This window comes from Pleurodeles waltl, chromosome 11 (assembly GCF_031143425.1).
Source record: "Pleurodeles waltl isolate 20211129_DDA chromosome 11, aPleWal1.hap1.20221129, whole genome shotgun sequence".
Taxonomy (NCBI): domain Eukaryota; kingdom Metazoa; phylum Chordata; class Amphibia; order Caudata; family Salamandridae; genus Pleurodeles; species Pleurodeles waltl.
The window spans coordinates 503,663,786-503,686,742 of record NC_090450.1 but is presented as its reverse complement, the minus strand read 5'-3'; the positions used below and the strand labels follow the sequence as shown (position 1 = coordinate 503,686,742).

General features: G+C 42.4%; 1 protein-coding gene across 2 annotated transcripts in view; it reads left to right on the top strand.

Moving 5' to 3' along the window:
* The window catches only part of SCLY (selenocysteine lyase), a 201,795-nt gene extending 179,124 nt beyond the window's left edge, over nt 1–22,671 (top strand). For both annotated transcript variants that reach the window (XM_069213881.1, XM_069213883.1), the window contains exon 13: nt 19,693–22,671. In XM_069213881.1, coding sequence (XP_069069982.1) covers nt 19,693–19,921 — 229 coding nt within the window. In that variant the 3' untranslated portion in view covers nt 19,922–22,671. The remainder of the gene's footprint in view (nt 1–19,692) is intronic.
* Nucleotides 22,672–22,957: the final 286 nt, after the last annotated feature.

Sequence of the window (22,957 nt, the reverse complement as noted above, 5' to 3'; positions counted from 1 at the left end):
AGTTGCTGTCGGGGGAAACAAAGTGAGAAGTGTTGTGATGTCAGATACCACAGGATATTGTGGTACCACAATCTTATTCACCTCTTGTGAATCAATAATGAATTGGTAAATCCTAGTATCAGTATCTTTTTTCAGAATAGGAAGAATCGGACTGTTACACACATTATACGGAACTTCCTCAACAACTCCAACTGCAATAAGATCATGCACAATTCATGTGAGTGCTTCTTCGCCCTCCTGTGAAATTTTTTATTGAGGCAAACATGGCAATACAGCTCCCTCGACACTAATATGTACCGGTGGAATAATCATTTGTCCCACATCAGTATCTGAAGTAGCCCACAAAGTACTAGGGAGTGAAGCTAATGCAGTATCCTCTTTAACAAGACAAACTCTATCCATCACAGGATGATTATCAAAAATAACACACACCCCTTCAGGAGAGCATCGTATTGTAGCCCTGAAATACTTGAGCATATCAGGACCCACAATATTGTCTGGTGTATTTGGAGAAAGCAAAAACGGACATGGGGCAGTAAATGTATCAACATGGAATGCAAGTGGTTGTGACAGTGGGCTAGGGGAAGTTGTTTCATCTAAACCTATCAATGTAATGGTTAAGCCAGACAGGGGAGCCCTTGGAACCAATTGTTTAGACAAGGTGCTACGAGTAGCTCCTGTATCAACCAGAAACTGATCAGTAGAACCCAAAACATGTGCTGTAACATAGGTACCCTCTGATCTACTGGAACTTCAACTGATTCCTTACCCATTCCTAGGCCATCATATGCATAAGCAGAATCTTACAAACCAGGCTGCGCATAGTTAAACATCTGGTATTGGTTCCGTCTATCAAAAGTGTTAAACGCATCCTGCCTTCGTACATTAGCATCAAACCTAGCATGATCATTCGTGCTTCTTCTAGTCCCTGAATATCCTGAGCGATTTCTCATTTGTCCCCGACCACGTGAACACTGCTGAACACGTAGTGCTGGACAATCAGCAGCCCAGTGCCCAAATTTCTTACATTACGCACACTGGTCAACAGACAAATTCGAACAAGTGTAAGAAGAACCATAAGATCCACGTCCACCTCTATCACTACCTCTACAAGGCGGACCATAAGCTTGAGCCAACATAACCTTCGTCTTTAATTCTTTGTAGCGGGTAGTAAGGGTGAGAGTTGACCGCACTCAAAGGGAAAAGTACATAAATGTTGTGTAGTCAGATGAACAAAAAGTGGTGCACGTGATCATATGCCCTACTACCCTTAGGCAACAATAATGTGTAATATGAATACACAAATAGTATATACGCAAACAGAGATCACAGCACACAGTATGCAAAGTAAAACAAAAAGGAATCAGAGTATTTAGTCATTGTAAGGTGAAAAATGAATGAAGAAGTCGAGCACAACGATGTTCAAATCTTGTCTCCAGAGAAGAGTTCATTTATTCTGAACGAAGTGATATTCCAGAGAACAGAGAGCATTTTTCCAAAACAGCCAACACGTGTTTCGTCACATCAGTGACTTTTTCAAGGCTGTAAGTAAACATATACATATGTGTCCGATTTAAGCAAAAGAGATCAACACATTACATGATTATATGTGACAAACAAATGATATTGTGTAGAAGAATCTGTACATAAGGGGTGACAAGATCAAGGAAGCTCAGAAAAGCAAACACATGTACCTAAGGACATGGCTGAAAGATTTAAAAGGAAACACAAACAACCATGTATACCAAGGTGCCCAAGACTAAAAACGTGCTAAGGATACAGTGGAAACAGTGGAAACTGTCCCATTAACCCTAAATAGGATGGTGTGTGAGAGAAAGATGCCCAAATGTGGTGACAAAGAGGGGGTTGTCACAAAGATAGAGAGTTAAGAGTCAAGACAAGTGTGAAGAAAGATCAGGTCTCTAATCTTACCCGAAAATGACAAAAAAGTTCCAGGCAAGTTAAGTCAGATACGACTCAGAAATAATAAATAGTCCAAACGGTACTTAGTAATCTATAGAAAGGGAGGTAAGTATAAACGTATACCTAGGTGAGTCATGTTGAGTAAAACAAAGAGTTCCAAATTTACAGAAAAGGAATATGACGTAACCAAGAAAAAATTGAGCGTTAAAGTACCTCTTCAATATCTTCGTCAGTCTGTGACATAAATAATCCAAAAGGCATGTGAAGCTGTCAATCAAAGAGAACCCCGGTAGGTCCAAACGTATGTCTCTATGGGAATAGTAGAATAAGCCAAAAAAGGGGAATGCATAAATCTTACTGTCTATTTCAATTGTCCCAGTTAAGTACCAGTTTTATTAAGCCAGGGAAGTACATTGACATTTGGTTAGTTGAACCGGTTAAGGTGCAAATGTACGAGTCCCCCAAAAAAAGAGAGAATTTAAGTGTGACCATAAGGGGTAGCTGTATGGCTACCAGATAAATGCTAATGAGGTAACCTAAAAAAGTACGGTAAGAAAAGAGGAAAAGAGAGTTTAATAAAAACGTAAATGTGAAATGAAACCGGAGTTTAGCCTCCCTAGGAGGCAGTGAAAACAACAAACTAACCGTAAAGGGGCATCTACGCCCCTACTTCTAGACGGAGCAGTCTTTAAACGTTATCGGTATTATTAAATGTAATGGAATTAACAACGCGCCTGGCACCAAAGAAAAGCGCACGCGTGTTTGGAAAACTGTGAGTTGTTGCCGATTTATGTTAAGCGGCGTTCTCACACTACAAAAAGATACCTCCGTATAATAGCAGATTAAAAAGCCAATACGAGCGAAATGTCGATAAAGTAGGTCACACAACAGATGTCAATCAAGCGCCGTAACCGATACACAAAGTCTGAGGTTCCAGCTCACCGTGAGTAAGTATGCTGCAGTCCGCCCGTGTGTCGGCGTCTTCTCCTCTGTAGCTAGAGGTAGCAAAGTCAGTCTGTTTAAGTCATGTGCAGCTGTGAGGCACGTGACTAGAAACGGATACCGAAATAAAGAAAGGACCAAGGTCGTCACATCAGACAGAGGGATAAGCGAGGGATCGGTAAACTGGAGGAGCCATATTGTGTGTGGATACTAAGTCAGACGAGAGCAAGTCAAATAACTGATTAGATAAGAATAGTTAAAGCACGTAAATGGAGTCATACGCGTTAATGAAAAGTGAAAAAAGGACACAGTCCCAGACGGGCCGTTGTTCTAAGTATTAATCGAATGTTTGAGCTGGAAAAAGTGCAAGAAACAAGCAAAAGGGGAGAGAGGAAAGGGATAGAAAGCGGGGGAAGAACAGTAGCAAAAGTAAAGATACAAATAAATATTACACTTATGTGAAGAACGGACACGGTCCCAGACGGGCCGATGTCCTAAGTATTTATTGAGTGTTTAAGCTGAAAAGAAGTGCAAAAGACAAACAAAAGGGGAGAGAAGAAAGGGATAGAAAAAGGGCGAAGAACAGTAGTAAATAAAGTAAAAATACAAATACATAAGTGGAACATATACAAGGTAATCCGTAATATGCATTTGAGCAAAGTTAACAATCAAGTAAGAATCCATCTTTGTAGTAACAATTGTTATAAAATTGGAACATATACAAGGTAATCCGTGATATGCATTTGAGCAGAGTTAACAATCAAGTAAGAATCCATCTTACTAGTAACAATTGTTATAAAAAGGATTTGACAAGATTAGGGTAAACAACAGAGTATTATTAACAGGTATTCAAGTCAACATGATATGAGAAGAATGAATGGACATAAACAACAGAGTATTATTAACAGGTATTCAAGTCAACATGATATGAGAAGAATAAATGGACAGAAAAAGGGGGAGAGGCACAATAATGCATATGAATGACAAATTGTATGTCATCGTGACTGTGTTAGTTGAGAAAAACATATAATTCCTTGTCCACATTAAGGCCCATCTCTACCGCTCTCAGTTTCAGTATCCATCTGGCCTCACATTTACGTAGGTCCAGAGTCCTATTACCAAACCTTGGTGCAGTAGTGACATGTGAGATGCCAAAAAATCTTATGTTGCGAATATCACCCTCTCCGTGTTCTCGATTGAAATGTGTAGCAAGAGGGTAATGTTGATTCTGGTTTCTGATGGCCCTGATGTGTTCCTTTATACGTTCTTTCAAGGGACGGATTGTACTGCCCACATATATTAAACCACAGACACAGATTATACAGTACACCGTGTATTTGGTGTTGCAGTTAATAAATTGTCTAATGGGATGAATGACCCCAGTGTTGTATGAGAAAGTCAAGGTTTTGTTGAGGGCCATTGCACATGAGATGCAGCAACCACATTTGTAAAAGCCTATAGGTGCGTTGGGGAACCAGTTATGTTGAGCAGTTCTGATAGGCGGGGCCAGAAAACTAGGGCATAAGCGATTTCTCAAAGTTTTCCCCCGACTATGTACAATGGACGGAGTCTTATGAATTACAGTGGCTAGGTTGTCGTCCAAACGTAAAAGATGCCAGTGTTTTTTCAGGATCCGATAAATTGACATACTGGCAGGGCTAAATTTAGTGATAAAGGGGATAGCCTTCCTTTTAGTCACGTTAGTCTTCCTGTTATGACCTCTGATAAGCAATTGTTGTCGTTGTTTGGCAGTAATTCGTTTATTAGCCTTAGAAATCAATTCTGGAGAGTAGCCCCTGGCAATAAATCGTTGTGTAAGGTCATCAAGTTCTTGTGTGAAGATAGTGTCATCGCTACAGTTACGACGTAGACGCACCATCTCCCCATATGGTATGGATTGGATTTGGGATCTGGGGTGAGCACTATGTGCATGAAGAATTGAATTACAGGCTGTGGGTTTTCTGTATAGTCGGGATGATATTTTGTTTCCAGTGACAGATAGTAACAGATCAAGGAATTCGATCTGAAGTTTGTCACTCTTGTGGGTGAACTCTAGGTTGAAGTCATTGGTATTAAGGTGGTCTAGAAGTAGTTTAAGTTTATCAATGTCGCCTGTCTAAATTGTCAAAATGTCATCAATGTACCTGCCCCAGAAAAGAATATGTGAGGTAATGTACGCGGGGCAGTGAGACCAGAGGTGTCGTTTTTCGAATTGTCCCATGTACAGGTTGGCAAATGAAGCTGAAAATTTAGCTCCCATGGCCACCCCCTGACATTGCTGGTACCATTGACCATTGTGTAAAAAAACGTTGTTGTCAAGAACCAGACGGGTGAAGTCCACGAGCATTTGGGTATGTTCGAACAAGGTGGCATCTCGGTCCGAGAGTGCCAACGAAAGCATTTCCAAGCCTTTTTCTAGAGGGATGGATGTATATAGAGAACTAACATCCAGTGTCACAAACATACACTCATCTGTCCAGTCTATATCCTCTAGTAAACACAGTAGATGTCTGGAATCCTGAATGTAAGAAGGTAAGTTGTGTACAAGTGGTTGTAGGTAAGAATCAATGTATTTCGAGATCTGCTCTGTAGGGGAACCTATGCCAGAGATAATGGGCCGACCCGCAATTCTTTAATCTTTTTATCCTCGCAACCTTTTGCTTCTAATTCCTGACATTCATAATACTGACCCATAGTCAAAAGAGAAACCGGAGTAGAGGTAGTCCATGAACTTTCACTAGCTTTTAGACGACTAGCTATTCCTGGTAACAGATTTGCGACATATTTATGGACGAACAATGTCTGCCCGTATCATCTGACAATAACTGGCCGCTAAAATCATGAAATGCTTCTTCAAAGCGTGTAAAGAAATCAGAGACCGATTCATCTGCCTTTTGCTTACATGACGCTAAAACAGTCCAATCTATCTTTTTAGGGGGAATAATCATTTTTAACTTAACTAATATGGCTGAAGGAAGACCTAGAATCAACTGAAACGGCTTTTTCGCATGTTCCCTATCCCCGTCCATCTGTTCTAATTCTTTCCATGATGCTCCAATAACTACACGATCATCAACTTTACGAACAGTTCTCCACATATCTGGCGGTAATATCAATCCGAAAAATAAATCAATGTCAGCCAAAGTCATAGTACAAGAACTAATTGCTCCCTCAACTTCCTCATGAAAGGCGGCTGGATTTTCCTGCAGGTCAGGTAATGCTGTTTTAAGTGCCATTACATCTGCCCTATTCCAAGGAGTATACACCCAATTATAAATAAAATAACCCTTAGCATCAACAGAAGTTTTATCATCACTTTTACCCGATCCTATAGGAGGAATATACAAAGGTGCGGCCTCCTGCATTGGTTTCGCGTGAACTATCATAGTCTTATCTGTTCCGAAGATGGAAGCTTGCACCCCGCCGGTCTGAGATGTCCTTGCAACTACGTCCACGGGCCTTTTCTCCTCTTGCAAACGGACTGTCACAACACATAATTTCACCAAACGCCTGATTGCATCAGCCACCTCGGAGAAAACAAAAAGACCATCATGCATTTGCTTATGATCAGCTGCTACATCATCGGGCTCTAACTCATCAGAATATTTCCGAAATAGTTCAATAACTTCTGTGCCAAATGCCTCAGTAAAATATAGCTGCTCCTTTTCCGTCCACCCTTTCATGTTGTCTAAAAGTTCAGAAGCAGAGATAACGCTACAAATTGTTTTACTAGCAGTAGACCGAAGCTCAGACGCACGGTCAGCAGGCAACATAGAGCGACTGTCTTGTATCTTCTGTTGCTCTGTACCGGAGACCTCAGCTAACTCATGAGGGGCAGAAGGAACAACATACGTAGGTGGAGGGTGATCTAGTAACAAAAAAATCATCGTGCAGTTTATTAAGGATAGAATAGAGAGGTTGCCGAACAGTGTATTGGCCATTTACCTGTAATTTACGTTATTTCTCTTCTATCTCCTTTAAATAGTTTATTTCTTTCTTTCTCATTTCCAATGCTTTTACATATACATTCTTCCACTGCTCTTTCTCAAGCAAGGCTTGCTCACGATTCACTTGTCCACGCACTTCTTTCTCCCACATTCATACGCAGTCAAACATATCTTGCCTAGACCTTCGCTTACACATACCTTGTTCCACATACTCAATCTTTCGCAAATCAAATGAACCATGCATAGGCCAACGTAACTCAGGATCCGCAAGAGTGTATTTATTCCATAATGTGCTGTACATTATAGAAGAAAGACCATGTTTAACATACATATCTCTATTTGGCGTCCCCTCTGGGGGTGCAGGTTGCGATTCTTCTAGTCTCAAATTGGTACCATTACAAAAGAAACACATCCTACGAACTGTGCTAAAAACAGGCATGCCAAAAATAGTGCAGAATATGCAGTATTATAATCAAAGTAGCACTTAAGGTGCCGTTCAAATCAAAATTAAATTGGAGAAAATTCTTCTCATTACCTGCCTATATAAATTGTAATTTATATATCAATTCAAAGGACACAAATTGACTAGTCACCCAAAACACACGAGCCACAGTAAGTGGTGAAACAAAGGCATCAAAACCCACAGCAAGTGCTGTAAAACGGCTCTTATCAATCACAGGGCGTCCAGGTTCCAACTGCCAAGTTCTAAAATCGACCAAATGGCCACTGCACGACGAATGAACAAAAAGGATCTCAGTCGAAGACCGGCGCCACCTGGATGGTCAAATCAGAAAGAAGGGAAAAACGCTGTGGTTGCCAAGACTTGGGTCTCCTCAGGCATGGATTGATTAGCCGCAGTGAGATCCAAATCCTTTGTTGCGACCAATCCGTCGTGCGTCCGAGTAACCAATGAGTCACTGTTCGGTCGGCAATTTGTCGAAGTAAGCCTCAGCAAGGCTTACTAGTGAAAGGGGTTCGCCCTTCTCTGCACAAAGTCCTCAGTCCATATAGGAAGAAGTTGGCACAGAAACTGAAATAAAAGACAAAGTTTATTAAACCTCATGAGTGGTACCACAGTTCACACAGCACCCTTCGGTAATGTTTGAAGTAGCACACTGAACTAAGAGAGCATTGTCCTTTTATACCCACGCAGGGGCTAAAAGAAGGTGGTACAATTATAGAAGCAAGACTTATATACATATAAGGTCATATGGAAATGCACAGTCGACAGGTAGGAGGGGCTAACAGTTTTCAAGGACTAGTAGACACATTACTGTTGGTTACTAATTACTAACATCTGCAGACCTTACTGGGCATGTGCAAAGTGGGAGATGCTAAATATAACTTGTCACTAAACAGATTTTCAAGAGTAGTTAACAGGAAGGTAGGACAGAGCACATGGCGAGCACATAGCAGCATGTGGCAGAGATAATGGCTGCCATGAATACAAAATAGATTCTGCGAAATGTTCACAATAGTTGCTAAATACAAGATGTCTTCTGCTAATGCTTAATCTAATCGCTACTAAATTACAACACTTCGAAGAAAAACAACTTGTAACACTCCGAGCCCAACACTAGATGGCAGACGTATGCACAGCATGTGAATCTGCAGCGGAACATGCCACAAACAGATGTACACTGGGCAAGTGACATTATATATATATATATATGTGTGTGTGTGTGTGTGTGTGTGTGTAGAGAGAGAGAGACAAACAGACACTCTCTCTCTCTCTTTTTCTTTCTCCGCTCTCTTTTATAAAGTATGTGTAGCACTGGTGTTTGGCTTGTAAAAGTGATTAGTTTAAGCGAGTGAAAAGTAGTATTTCATGAGCTTCAGAAGTCGGGCGTACCTGAAGGGTAGAGTCAGGAAGCTACAAAGTGTGGATTGAGCCTGTCTGTATCCAAGAAAATTCTGAACTGAAGAGCACCTCTCAGCTCTCTGACCCAGCAGCCTGTGCTTGCTGATTGGCCCTCTATCTGCAGGCAAATTGGAGCCCTACTCACACCATCACTGGCTCTTCAACAGAGAGCTCCCCAATACAACCATCTCTGTCATGTGAGCCCAGCTTCTCTGTGCCCTAAACAGCCTAGTGAGCAAGAGACAAAGACAAAGAAGAACACAGAGTTTGTGTATTCTTGTAATGTTTAAAAGTGCTTTTCCCCCCACCTGGGACTATTTAAATGTACCCCTTGACTTCTGCGCTGCAGTGATTATATAAATTTCCCTTCTAGTTTTTTTCCATATACTGTACTAGGCCCTCCAACCCTTCTTACAAGGTTTAGAAAAGGCAAAATACACATCAGTGGCTAGCCAGAGTGTGTTTAGGAGACTGCTTAACGTGCTTTATGGTTTTAAAGTGTATGTAGCACTTGTTTTTTGCTTGTAAAAGTGATTAGTTTAAGTGTACGAAAAGCAGTTTTTCAGTAGCTTCAGAATTGGGCCTTACTTGAGGAGTAGAATCAGGAAGATACAAAGTGTGTATTGAGCCTCTCTGTATCCAAAGAGATTCTGAATTGAAGAGCACCACCCTGCCCCAACGGCCTGTCCTTAAGTTCTCTTGCCCCTTATGTAGGTTTTTACTGGTTGTTGCATCTTGTGCTCTGATTGATTGCTAGGGCTAGGGTTTCTATTGGACTGAGGGCATAGGGTTTACGTTCTTAAGTTCTGATTGGCTGTTAGGACTAGGGTTTCTGATTGGTTGCTAGGGTTTGAGTTCTGACTAGCTGATCGGGATAGGCTTTCGATTGGACTTAAGGTTTAAGATTTGGTTTTGGATTGCCTGATAGGGATAGGGCTGTGATTGGTTAATAGGGCCAGGTCTCCCATTTGCTCTAGGGTTTAGGACTAGCACTCTGATTGGTTAGCTAGGGTTCCATTGGCCAATAGGGCTGTTTAGGCCTAGGGTTCAAGGTATCTCAGCCCAAGCGTCAAGGCTCAGGGCAGAAAGAACAAGGTTAGTTGCCTGTTTTGGCCTTTTCGAACTGGGTCAGCCCTAGGGCCAGAAATGCTGCTCATTTTGCCATTTACCCACAACCATCTTAAGACATCCACAAACATATATCACCAAAGGCATTCTACTTACGTACCACGAACAAACTTCATACAGATTTCAATGTCTCAATAACCACTACAAAACCCCGCAAACCACGCCTATACACCCTTCCTCCCCAACTACAGTACTATGGCATCTTCATTATCAAACAAAATACAACTCTGTCATATACCACTAATAAATCACACGTCACCTACACAACACAAAGCCACATTATAATTAACTTTAATGCATCCAGACATACACTCCCTATTCATATAAAACACCAGCTCTATCCTCTGTTTTCTCTTAACGCACCCATTTTCATCACACAAAACCTATAATCACCGTTCCATTATATCATCCACCAACACCCTTCTCCTATTAACCAAAATCACACAATCAAACAATCCTTACACTCCACTCCGCCCCACATATTACCTCTTCTTGTGATCAAATATAACACAAACACTCATAACTCTTGTCCATTCCCTCTTACACAACACATATACTCTTCCCCAAAACACATCACCACCTCCTGTATAATTTAAATACCACTCACCAGCAGTACTTTACATACATATCCTTCTCAGAAAAACACTACATCTATATCTCACTACTCCTCAAAAAACACACACACCAGCACATCAAAATCACACGCACTTTCATAATTCTTTCCATCTCAAATTAGAAACATACACCCACTCTGTCCCTTATACCTATATAAATAGCACACATCCTAACCGATCTTTACTCCCAAATTTTCTATCTTCACCAACAACAAATCTCTCATTCACCCGCTTGTCATCCATTGCAAAATTTAGAGCCTTAGAATATGATCCAGATGCTCCATCGGCGATCCTAACCCATACTCCTTTCACCTTAAAAGAAGCAAACAAAATAAACAACATTCCACTCTTCACAACTTTGCATCCCTATGTCTATTAAACAAGGCTATTCTACAAAAACAACACAACTCACCATATTACTCCTAACTGCCATCTCCACCACCGATACACACACAGATCCACCAAAATGCCTTCTGAGCCTACTGGACGAGAAACACAATATAAAAAAATCACACTGCTGTGACCCTCGTACAGTTACTACCAGCACTAATGACACATCTTCTACAAGTTCAAGATATACTGCTCACTCTTCTACAAAAAAAAGCCACACCGCCACCAAAACACAATCTCTAAACTGCCTATTATTAAATGCTTGACCACTCTCTAAAAACAAGCACCACATCTTCACCCCAATTACTGTCACACACACTGACTTACTCTTCATAACTGAATCATGGTTGGGATATGATTTGACTCTAGTGTTGCATGAAGCTGTTCCTCCAGGTATCAATCTATCACACAAATTTGTACAGGCAAAATAGGAGGTGGACTAGCTGTAGTATACATATAAACAATAAATCTCTGCAAAACAGATGGTATTTCCATACAAGGTTGTGAGGCCCTCATTACCAGATGCAACTCTACACCAACTTCCTCCTGTAACTTCCTCCTTCTTTACAGACCACCACCTAGCAATGCAACATGCCCAGGCACATTTCTAGACACAGTTTCAAACCTTATAACACTATAAAGACTTTACGACGCATTTTCCCTCACCTCGGATTTCCACACAAGGTGCAAGCTACTATCTCACTTGTATTATCCAAACTGGATTATGCCAATAGCCTCTACCATGGATCATCTCTATCTGTTATGAAAAAACTACAACGTATCCAGAATTCCGCAGCCAGGCTACTACTACATATAAAGCCGCAAGCCCACATCTCCCCTGCCTTGAGAGCACTACACTGGCTACCCGTTGCCAGAAGATGCACTTTCAAGCTGCTTTGTATCACCCACAAAGCTATACATGGAACAGGACCGCTTTTCATCAGAAAGAAAATTACCAAATACATCCAACAAAGAACCCTCCGCTCAAGACTGGCACCCCGCCTTAGAACACCACCATACAAGAAAAAGACTGTAGGTGGTACATCCTTCTCCGTCCAAGCAGCCAAACTATGGAATTCATTACCCCCAACTATAAGAGCCACAGATAACTTTCTTGTTTTCAGGAAACTACTCAAGAGTTGGCTCTTTCCTTCATAACCACCTTTTTCAAACAACTATGAACTGCATATGCCTATGGGGATAATTATTTTTTCAGATTATATGTATATTTCTATTGATTTATAGTTTCTTTGGAAACTAAAGCAAGGCTGTGCGCCCAGAGATCCCATAGCAGAAAAAGATCTAGAATCCTTCCTGGAGGTGAACTGATGATGTACTAGAGCGTAATCTGTATCTGACTGTGACGCGCAGGTTCTATCTCCCTCTCCTGGAGACACAGAGTAGAAGGTTCTCCCTTTATGAAGCACCTGTAAGCTCCGCCCGCTGAGCCACGCCCCGTCCACCCTCGAAGTAGGTAAAGGAATTCCCGCCTTTTACCAGGATGACGGACAGCTTTCCAAAACGACCCCACTGCGTTTTACCGCCGATTCCGGTGGTGCGTTGTTGATGCACAGAAGCACGAGGACATCTCCACAGAGACACACTAGTAACAATAACATTGCCAAAGGCACACAAGGTTGCTGGAGACGTTTACCCCGTGGCCCGTCAGGTACCCCTAGTGAACAATATAAATGGGGCGTATAAAACATGCTAGGTAACGCTTACTGACATACTCGTAGAAAATACTCCGGTTGGTTCGGTCACGATGCTCATTTTTTTACAGAATCTAAACCTCAACAGGAAACTCTTACCAATATAAACGTAGCAGGTGCCCCAGTTGAAGCTCAGCTTCTGGAAAGGACAAGCCACCCTAACTCTCGGGCTTGGCAAAGATAAAGCAAGGCTGTGCGCTCAGAGATCCCATAGCAAAAAAAGATCCAGAATCCTTCCTGGAGGTGAACTGATGATGTACTAGAGCGTAATCTGTATCTGACTGTGACACGCGGGTTCTATCTTCCTCTCCTGGAGACACAGAGTAGAAGGTTCTCCCTTTATGAAGCACCTGTAAGCTCCGCCCGCTGAGCCACGCCCCGTCCACCCTCGAATGTAGGTAAAGGAATTCCCGCTTTTTACCAGGATGACAGACAGCTTTCCAAAACGACCCCACTGCGTTTACCGCCGATTCCGGTGGTGCGTTGTTGATGCACAGAAGCACGAGGACATCTCCACAGAGACACACTAGTAACAATAACATTGCCAAAGGCACACAAGGTTGCTGGAGACGTTTACCCCGTGGCCCATCAGGTACCCCTAGTGTACAATATAAACGGGGCGTATAAAACATGCTAGGTAACGCTTACTGACATACTCGTAGAAAATACTCCGGTTGGTTCGGTCACGATGCTCATGTTTACAGAAACTAAACCTCAACAGGAAACACTTACCAATATAAACGTAGCAGGTGCCCCAGTTGAAGCTCAGCTTCTGGAAAGGACAAGCCACCCTAACTCTCGGGCTTGGCAAAGATAAAGCAAGGCTGTGCGCTCAGAGATCCCATAGCAAAAAGATCCAGAATCCTTCCTGGAGGTGAACTGATGATGTACTAGAGCGTAATCTGTATCTGACTGTGACGCGCGGGTTCTATCTTCCTCTCCTGGAGGCACAGAGTAGAAGGTTCTCCCTTTATGAAGCACCTGTAAGCTCCGCCCGCTGAGCCACGCCCCGTCCACCCTCGAAGTAGGTAAAGGAATTCCCGTCTTTTACCAGGATGATGGACAGCTTTCCAAAACGACCCCCTGCCTTTACCACCGATTCCGGTGGTGCGTTGTTGATGCGCCGAAGCACGAGGACATCTCCACAAAGACGCACTAGTAACAATAACATTGCCAAAGGCACACAAGGTTGCTGGAGACGTTTACCCTGTGGCCCATCACGTACCCCTAGTGTACAATATAAACAGAGTGTATAAAACATGCTAGGTAACGCTTACTGACATACTCGTAGAAAATACTCCGGTTGTGTAGGCCACGATGCTCATTTTACAGAAACTAAACCTCAACAGGAAGCACTTACCAATATAAACGTAGCAGGTGCCGCAGTCGAAGCTCAGCCTCTGGAAAGGACAAGCCACCCTGGCTCTTGGGCTTGGCAAGGATGAAGCACGGCTGTGCGCTCAGAGATCCCATAGCAGAGGAAGATCTGGATTCCTTCCTGGAGGTGAACTGATGGTGTGCTGGAGCGTGGTCTGTATCTGACTGTGACGCGCGGGTTCTATCTTCCTCTCCTGGAGACACAGAGTAGAAGGTTCTCCCTTTATGAAGCACCTGTAAGCTCCGCCCGCTGAGCCACGCCCCGTCCACCCTCGAAGTAGGTAAGGAATTCCCGCCTCTTGCCAGGATGACGGACAGCTTTCCAAAACGAGCCCACTGCGTTTTTACCGCCGATTCCGGTGGTGTGTTGTTGATGCGCAGAAGCACGAGGACATCTCCACAAAGACGCACTAGTAACAATAACATTGCCAAAGGCACACAAGGTTGCTGGAGACGTTTACCCCGTGGCCCATCACGTACCCCTAATGTACAATATAAACAGTGTATATAAAACATGCTAGGTAACGCTTACTGACATACTCGTAGAAAATACTCCGGTTGTGTAGGCCACGATGCTCATTTTACAGAAACTAAACCTCAAAGGAAGCACTTACCAATATAAACGTAGCAGGTGCCGCAGTCGAAGCTCAGCTTCTGGAAAGGACAAGCCACCCTAACTCTCGGGCTTGGCAAAGATAAAGCAAGGCTGTGCGCTCAGAGATCCCATAGCAGAGGAAGATCCAGAATCCTTCCTGGAGGTGAACTGATGATGTACTGGAGCGTAATCTGTATCTGACTGTGACGCGCGGTTTCTATCTTCCTCTCCTGGAGACACAGAGTAGAAGTTTCTCCCTTTATGAAGCACCTGTAAGCTCCGCCCGCTGAGCCACGCTCTGTCAACCCTCGAAGTAGGTAGGGGAATTCCCACCTCTTGCCAGAATGATGGACAGCTTTCCAAGGCGACCCCACTGCGTTTGCCGCCGACTCGCGTGGTGCGTCGTTGATGCGCAGGGACGCGAGGACATCTCCGCGGGGACGCACTAGTGGCAATGACATTGCCGGGGGCACACAAGGTTGCTGAAGACGTTTTTGCCCCCGTGGCCCATCACGTACCCTAGTGTACAATGTGGACGCGGCAGATGCCGTGTTTGAAGCTCACCTTCTGGAAAGGACGGCCCACCCTGGCTCTTGGGCTTAGCAGGGATGGGGCGGGGCGGGGCTGTGCGCTCAGAGATCCCATGGCGGAGGGGATCTGGAATCCTTCCTGGAGGTGAGCTGATGATGTGCTGGAGCGTGGTCTGTGTCTGACTGGGACGCGCGGTTTCTGTCTTCCTCTGCTGGAGACACAGAGTGGAGGGTTTCTCCCTTTGTGGAGCACCTGTGGGCTCCGCCCGCTGGGCCACGCCCCGTCCACCCTCGAGGTAGGTGGGGGAGTTCCCGCCTTTTTACCAGGATGATGGATGGACGACTAAGTATTTTTTACCCATGTTTCTAATTATGTATTGTATGTGCAGATGTGTGTGTATAGTCATGTGTGTGTGCGTGTATAAATATATATATATATGTATATATGTTGTTTCTGTGCCTGGCATGTTTCTATGAATTTCTGCTCTCTTTTTATCACACTTATCTACTCATCGCTCTTATGTCATGTCTCTATCAAACTATCCTCCATTCTCACTCGGACTCATCCCAAATCCCTTCGACCACTTCCATCTCCTAAATATCTCTGCCTAAGCTCATCCCTCCACCCCCACATCTAACTCACCAAACCTCACTCTACCTCTGTGACCTCCCACACAACCCTACTAAATTCTCCTGCATTCATCTCACCCTGCTACTATGCTCTCCCTAACCCTTCCACATCCTCTTTCCCCTCCGCCCCCCTTTTATTCATCTCAAGCCTTTGGATTGAGCAAATGAAGGATAAACTCCCAATTATCACTTCTGGATTTCTTTCCTCCTCCACCCCTCCATTACTCCAGTCAATCTAACTAACAAACTCTCATATCCGCAACTCAAATTAACTCATAATAATACTAAAACTGTACTCCTTATTAAATTATACTAATCCATCACTAATTCTTGTTGGGTACCGGAGTAGCGTGCTACTCATCGAAAAGCGCTTCGACGCCTCGTCAGGGGTAGTAAGCGCTATATAAATACGATTACAATTACAATTACAATAATCCACCCCATGCATTCTTGGGGACCTAAACATTTGGGTTGACAAACCTAATATGCCCCATCTAAAAACTATCGTCAGTGGCCTAGTCACACTGATCCTGCCTCAGATCGTACACAATCCCACACTTGCCACTTGACACATCCTAGATGTCATTTTTGCAAATCCCAAACTAGTTACTTTTCAAAGGATTTCTCCAGTCACATGGTCAGACCACCATTTGATAGCTTTCCAACATAAAACACCACAAATCAACACACCCAAGACCACCTTACATTCATCCACCTATCGACTGTGGAACAAACTACATTTTGAATATTTATAAACACAACTAACAGCCAACACAGATCTAAATACATTTAGTTCAAAAACTTCGAGTTGCTACAGAAAGCTTTTGATAGCCTAACACCACTCAGAACAACAAAACAGGACAAAAGAAAACACTCACCTTGGAAACATATAGAACTGAAAAAAGATAAAAATAACTAATCAGAAAGCTGCAAATAACCTGTCTCAAAACAAAGCAATCAAGACCAACTTCACCTACGTAAACTTAACAGAATATACAAATCAGCAAAGCTAAGAAAAGGTACTATTTAAACAGAATTCAAAATGCTAAATATGCAAATAAAGACTTTTATAAAATTATTTAGAGTGTCCAGCGACCCCCTCCCATTCCTCATAAGAATAAGGATCAGGATCCGATATGGGGAGCAAGGCCCCTGTCGAAGTCGAAATTGTCTCTGTGTCTGCAATGAATATGGGGTTGACACTGGTTGGGGAAGGTTGAGGTAGTACTACCAACACCGGTTCAGATCCAGGAATGGATCCATGGATGCTCCTTAGAGCTGAAGCCATTGATGTGGAACCTGAGATGCCCCTTCCGACCCTGCGTGGTCCGAGCACTCGGGCAGTGTCAGACTGCCCAAAATTGAGGTACATGGCCTCCTAAAACTCTTTGAGTTGGGCAGGGGTTGCTCCGGCTCCCGGATAATTGGGCAGACATGGAAATGACCCAGACGCAGGCTCTGAGGACAAAGGCCCAGAACAACAATGCTCCTTTTCCTTCATCTCATTGGCCGACGGACGGGGTGAAGTTCTTCGACTTCTTGTACCTCAGCTTAAACGTACCGAGGATTTGGAGTGGTCCGATGATGAAGAGGGGCTCTGCGATTGATCCTGGGACCTTCCTCTCGACCCTCGATCGAGACCTACTCGGAGGCGAGCGCTGGTCCGCAAGCAGCTTTAAGGACCGCTCCCTCAAAGCTCTCGCATTCATGTCCCAGGACTCAGAGCATGACTTTGGGTCGTGGTCACACTCTAGACACCATAGGCACACGAGGTGCGGATCCATCACGGACATCGCCTGTTGACAGAATCCGCAGGGTTTGAACCTGGTCTCGTGCAAAGACATCCTTGTTGCACCTGTAGTGTAGACAATCAAAAATCTTCTATAAAAAGTTGGAAAAGACCTGTCAAAAAATGACTGAGGGGTAGCTTTCTTCGGTTCAGCGCTAGGCTGGCACAGAAAGTAAAGAACTGATGTCTGCGTGCTGGGGTGGCGCCTATATAGGACCTGTGACATCATATCCAGCGAGCACAACACCGATGATGGATGCGGCGCGCAGGGGTACTGCTTGAGAAAAATCTCCGGATCCAGACTGACGCCTATGGGAAATTCTAAGGTAAGGAATCTGCAACTCAATATTGTCTCTACAAGATAAGGCGTTACCGAAGATAAGTAACTTGTTCATCTCAAACCAGAAAAAGGACTTGTATCACTCTCATTCTTTGAACTATTCTCCATACAGGGAACATAAGAAGCACAAGAAGGAACAACTTAAGTCATCTCATTGTAAGAAGAGGTTTAAGGAAACTTATTTCTGTTTTGGAGCCTTTTCAAAAGCAAGATTTCCCTACAGCTTGCTTGTTTACAGCACAAATGCAATCCTTTAAGCAGGCTTTGTTGGTAATTTTTGGTAAAAACCCCTCTGACACACCTGTTACGGTGATGTGCCTGTAACAACACCAGAGCCTGTTATAATGTCTGTGTCTTCAGCCCAGGCGCCGGTCTTGACTTCATTTACTGCCTCAGTGTCACAATTGAGAAATGTAATGTTGGCTACTTTAATGCCTCTTGCTGTGTTACGGGCATCATCTTTGGCCCAGGCCTTTGCTTTGACTTGTTAAATCCGAATAATTTTGCTGTTGGCCAGGAAAAACATTATGGGCCTGACTACGACCCTGGCGGATGGGATACTCCGTCACAAATGTAACATATATACCGCCCGCTGTTTTACAAGTTCCATAGTATAAAATGGAACATGTAATAGGGCGGGCGGGATATCCGTCACATTTGTGATGGAGTATCCATTCCGCCAAGGTTGTAATCAAGCCCTAAGTCCTATATGAAGGAGTTTTATTTTCTAGTTATGCCTAAAAACCTTCTGCCCAGAAGTCTATGCAGAAAATCCATTACCTATTTGGCTAAGATTCTGACCCGATTCAGATGCTTTATTGCTCTTGGGAGAGATATGAAGAGGAGGACAGTCAAGCTGATAACTTACTTCCACCATTCCATCATCAAAATTTGTTTTGCATTTTTATGAGGCACTCGAAGATCAGGAGCCTTGTTCTTTGGTTAAGCCTCAGTGTAATGTGTCAGTGACCAGAATTGTGACTCACAAGTATAGAGTGGAGTCATTAGCTTCTCAATAACTACTGTTATACTCCAGAGAAATTGGTATTGACAGGTTTGGCTTCTAAATTTAAATCTGGAATGATTCCAACTATTCTATAAAGGTGGAAATCTAAAAGACCAGATGCTTGGACCATAAAATATTTGCTTCAGGCTGTAATGCATTAAAATCTTAAAATGTTCCTTGCTTTCTCTCCATTTAGAATCATGCTCTGTGGGATTCTGCGGCACTGTCTGTTGTAAGCCTGCCTGATTACAAGAGGAAGTCCTGAGTTATGCAAGGATGTTATGAATGATTTCAAGAAGTCTACACAGTCTGGTGTGGATACAATTGGATCAGTGGCTTGTGTTAAGGGGTGGACGATTGTAATGAATAGACCTTTGTGAATATGCAAAACTAGCACTTCGCAAGATGTCTAGCGTTATTTGTTAGACATGTCCTTTTCCTTTAAAGACATTGTTTATTTGAAGGAAAGCAGGATGCGTCCCTTAAAAGGTTTAAACCAAGTTGTTTGGGGTAGAAATGACTAATATACTACAATTGCAGTACAAAACTATTTTTGCACTTATTACAGAATATACACTTCGACAAAATAAGTGAACATTTCAAGGTACATTTGAATGATGAGTCACCAAGGGGATTGAAATGAGGTCTTTGTTTATAGCAACAGCTGTGAATGACAACATTGAAATATTGGAGCTTCGGGCTTCTACCAGCCGTTGGAAGCTCAGACCACTCCATTGTTTTCAATGTAGCTCCCAACATTCCAGTGTTCTAGTGGACGCTTTTATTGGAAGAAACAGAGACGGATGATGTTGAAGAAACAAGTGTTTTTCTGTACAGTTCTAAGCATATTGATCTTGATGCATCTGAATGCAGTGATGAATTTTATTCAGGAACATTTTGTTTTGTAGACCTTCCCCAATCCTTCTGAAAAGCGGGATACCATATGACATTGCCTGCAATGCTCTGCGTCTAAGCGTGGGAAGAGGATCCACAGAAGAAGATGTTGACCTTGTGGTTGCCGACCTGAAGAGAGCAGTGGCAGAGTTGGAGCAGAAGCGATGTTGCTCAGCAAATGGAACTAGTAAGAAGATTCTTCAGACAGAGAACATCGCTAGCTTCAACCAAACAAAGGCCTGATGGCAAAGGTCTCTGCATAGGATATCTTATGGTGTAATTCTGGAAAGGGCAATAATTTAATTGCTGGTGGTAAATGGAAAGTACAGTAAGCCACTATCTGCAATGTAGCCTAGCTAGGATGAATGCTACATTTTGCAGCAGTAGTTTGTACCACCAGTTGTGTTAACCACTAGCAGTACTGCTATAGTACTGGTGGACAAATTTAATATCTGTACTGCCAACATTACCATGTGTCAGAGTGATAATCATAGCTGTGTTTTAGAAATATCTAGAAAGTGGATCAAGGAATTGGGCTGCTGCACATTTTTGCTGTACCACTCTGCTGTGTTTAAACATTCACATTCAGTACCCCAACACCTCTAAGCAATTACTGACAGTTTCCCCCAACATCTGAAGGCAGATGTTAGGAGGAATGTTTAATTGAGTGTGAGTCTGAGTGATGCTGTGTGTGCAAGGGGATATGATAATGAGTCTTCATTTCTAGGATGAAGTGTTTGGGCTCTGGAAAGTATTTGCATACTGCGATGAATGTATGTGGTCAGTGTCCCAAACATTGTTTCCATGATGTTATATATGTGTTTGGCTGTGAGATGTACTTGTTTCCAATGATTTATTCTTGATGTTAAACATGTGAGTGTACAAGTATGTATATTGTTATTTACTTTATTGGAATATACAAAATGAAAATTTTAAGTTAATTTCCATGTCAATTATTTCCTTCTACATGGATAACCGTGACGTAACAATGAAAATACGGTAAAAAATGTGTCATTTATTATTCAAAAGGGTTCCCTTTAAAGGAAGGATATGCTGAAACTTTAAGTATGATATTGCCAGTGCAGTGGACTTCTGATAGATTTTTTTTACATAATGGGACACGTATGAATGTTGCTGTACCATGAATTATCTTTTGCGATACCTCTGGTATTCTATTTGTGTTTTGCTAATCGCTGTATCCACTATCTATGTGTGAAAGAATGTTATTGTCTACTGGCCTGACATCATTAACTGTCATTTTTTGCATAGATTCTGCAGCTGGTTCATTAACGATAAAAGATGTTACATCACGCTGGTCCATAGAAAAAAGATACTGGACCTGTGAGGAATATTGTTGGGATGAGTTACTGCTGGTGAAATAACTTTATTAGCTGCCCACACGGCATTGCCTGTGTTTCAGACAAAAAGCTATTTTTGTCCAAATGTTTCATGATAAAGCAATGGATGGATAATTCAAGTTATGTTCTGATTTTCCAATAGTAGGAAGAAGCTGTAGAGGGGATATGCTAATTTGATCACAACCACAATTCAAGGCGCTATGTTTATATTGTCTCTGATTGCACAGCAAAGATGGACTCGTTAAGCACTGAGAGAACACAGGCCCTAATATAAAATGACGTGGTGGTTTGTTTCTGCACAGCGATATGTTTGTGAGTTGACCACTAATATGCTAACCAGTCAGATTGTTAAATGTACATTTTTCAGTTGTAAAACTTCTTAACTCATTAATATTTAGGAAGACTGAGGCATTTTGTGACCTCTTGCAAATGCCTATGAACGCAGGGTTGGAGGCCTATTAAGAACAACAGACCTTCGTCCCTGCGTGTGCATTCCCAGGGAGTAACATTTTTTTGTAAATACAGCCTGGGTCTCCTAATCGGACTGATTATGTTATCTCACAATTGTGGATCTGAGTGATGCAAACCATTTCCAACACAGCTGAGCCAATGTGCCATATAAACCAATGGAACTTATCTGTCATGGTGTGCTCACATGTACATGTTTCTGTCACATTTCTCTAAGCTTTCTATGCACCCTGGACACTCCAATGTCTACAATCTAATACAAATCCAATATCACAGAATAGTTTATGGTTTTAGAGTTATATTTTATTTGGAAAACTTCGATTGTCCTCCTAACTCTTTGACTATATGAGTGCTCCACCTTTCTATGTACTTCCATAGAACCAAGAAGCAAACCACTTGTTCCTAAAGATAATTAAATCAGTGTCATGTGAATTTACATTTGATCTTTTCAGACATATTTTTCTTGTGAATGGCATTGGAGAGCTTGGTACAATACTGCTATTGAGCAATTCATAAAAGTCAGCTTCTGATAAATAACCAGTCCCATAGCCCTCTGCCTATCCCTCTGCAGAAACTCATCTTCAAGATCATTAAGTTCTTCACACCAGCTGCCTCCCACCACACTTAACAATCCTTGTGTATGTGTGCAAGCAAGATACTCATAAATTGCAAAATTGTTTATAATGTAACCATTCGCAGCCCCCCTGGGGTTGAAAAGCGTAAAGCCAGAGTTTGCCTCAGTATTCACCCTTCTGTTCAATCTAGATTCCATTAACTATGTGTTAGATCTGCTGGAACTCCCTAAGTCAGTGGTGAGTTTTATCATTTCTAGGCATGGGACAAAGGAGAGTAAAATGTGATAACATGCCTGACAAAGGAGTGTAAAAGACATACTCAAAGGATTTAAGTGAGAAAACCACATAAGCAATATTTTATGTGAATTAAAAACTCTTGCAGAGAAGTTGGGGCAGTCTTCAGCTGCTTATTAGTCACATAATTAGTTCTGTGGGTAGCATTTGCAGTCTAGTTTCCAAACAGCCACATTGTGATAAGCCGCAGAAGTGACTTGTACTGCTAAAAATAAGGAAATATTATTTCAGGTTTGCCTATGATGTATTTGCCTCACCACTAAAAAATAAAGGCATTTTATTTATAAGTTGAAAAACATTTTCTGGAGTTGTTTTCACTTAATTCCATGGCAAAGGACTCATGTATCTGAACTGTTATAGGAGAGAACTGAGGTTAGGTTTGAAATTTGCTGCAGTGTAAGTTTGTGAAAGCACTTGAAAGTTGCTCCAGATCTTGTGTCTGTTCTCTGAACCAAGGCTTAAAGCTTTTTGAACTTATCTTTAACAACAGTTTATTCTTCAATTAGTATTTTATCAATTTTTTAAAGAATATAACCAGTCAGTGGCATGCTTTCTCCCACTTTACATTGCATTGTTCTGTGACT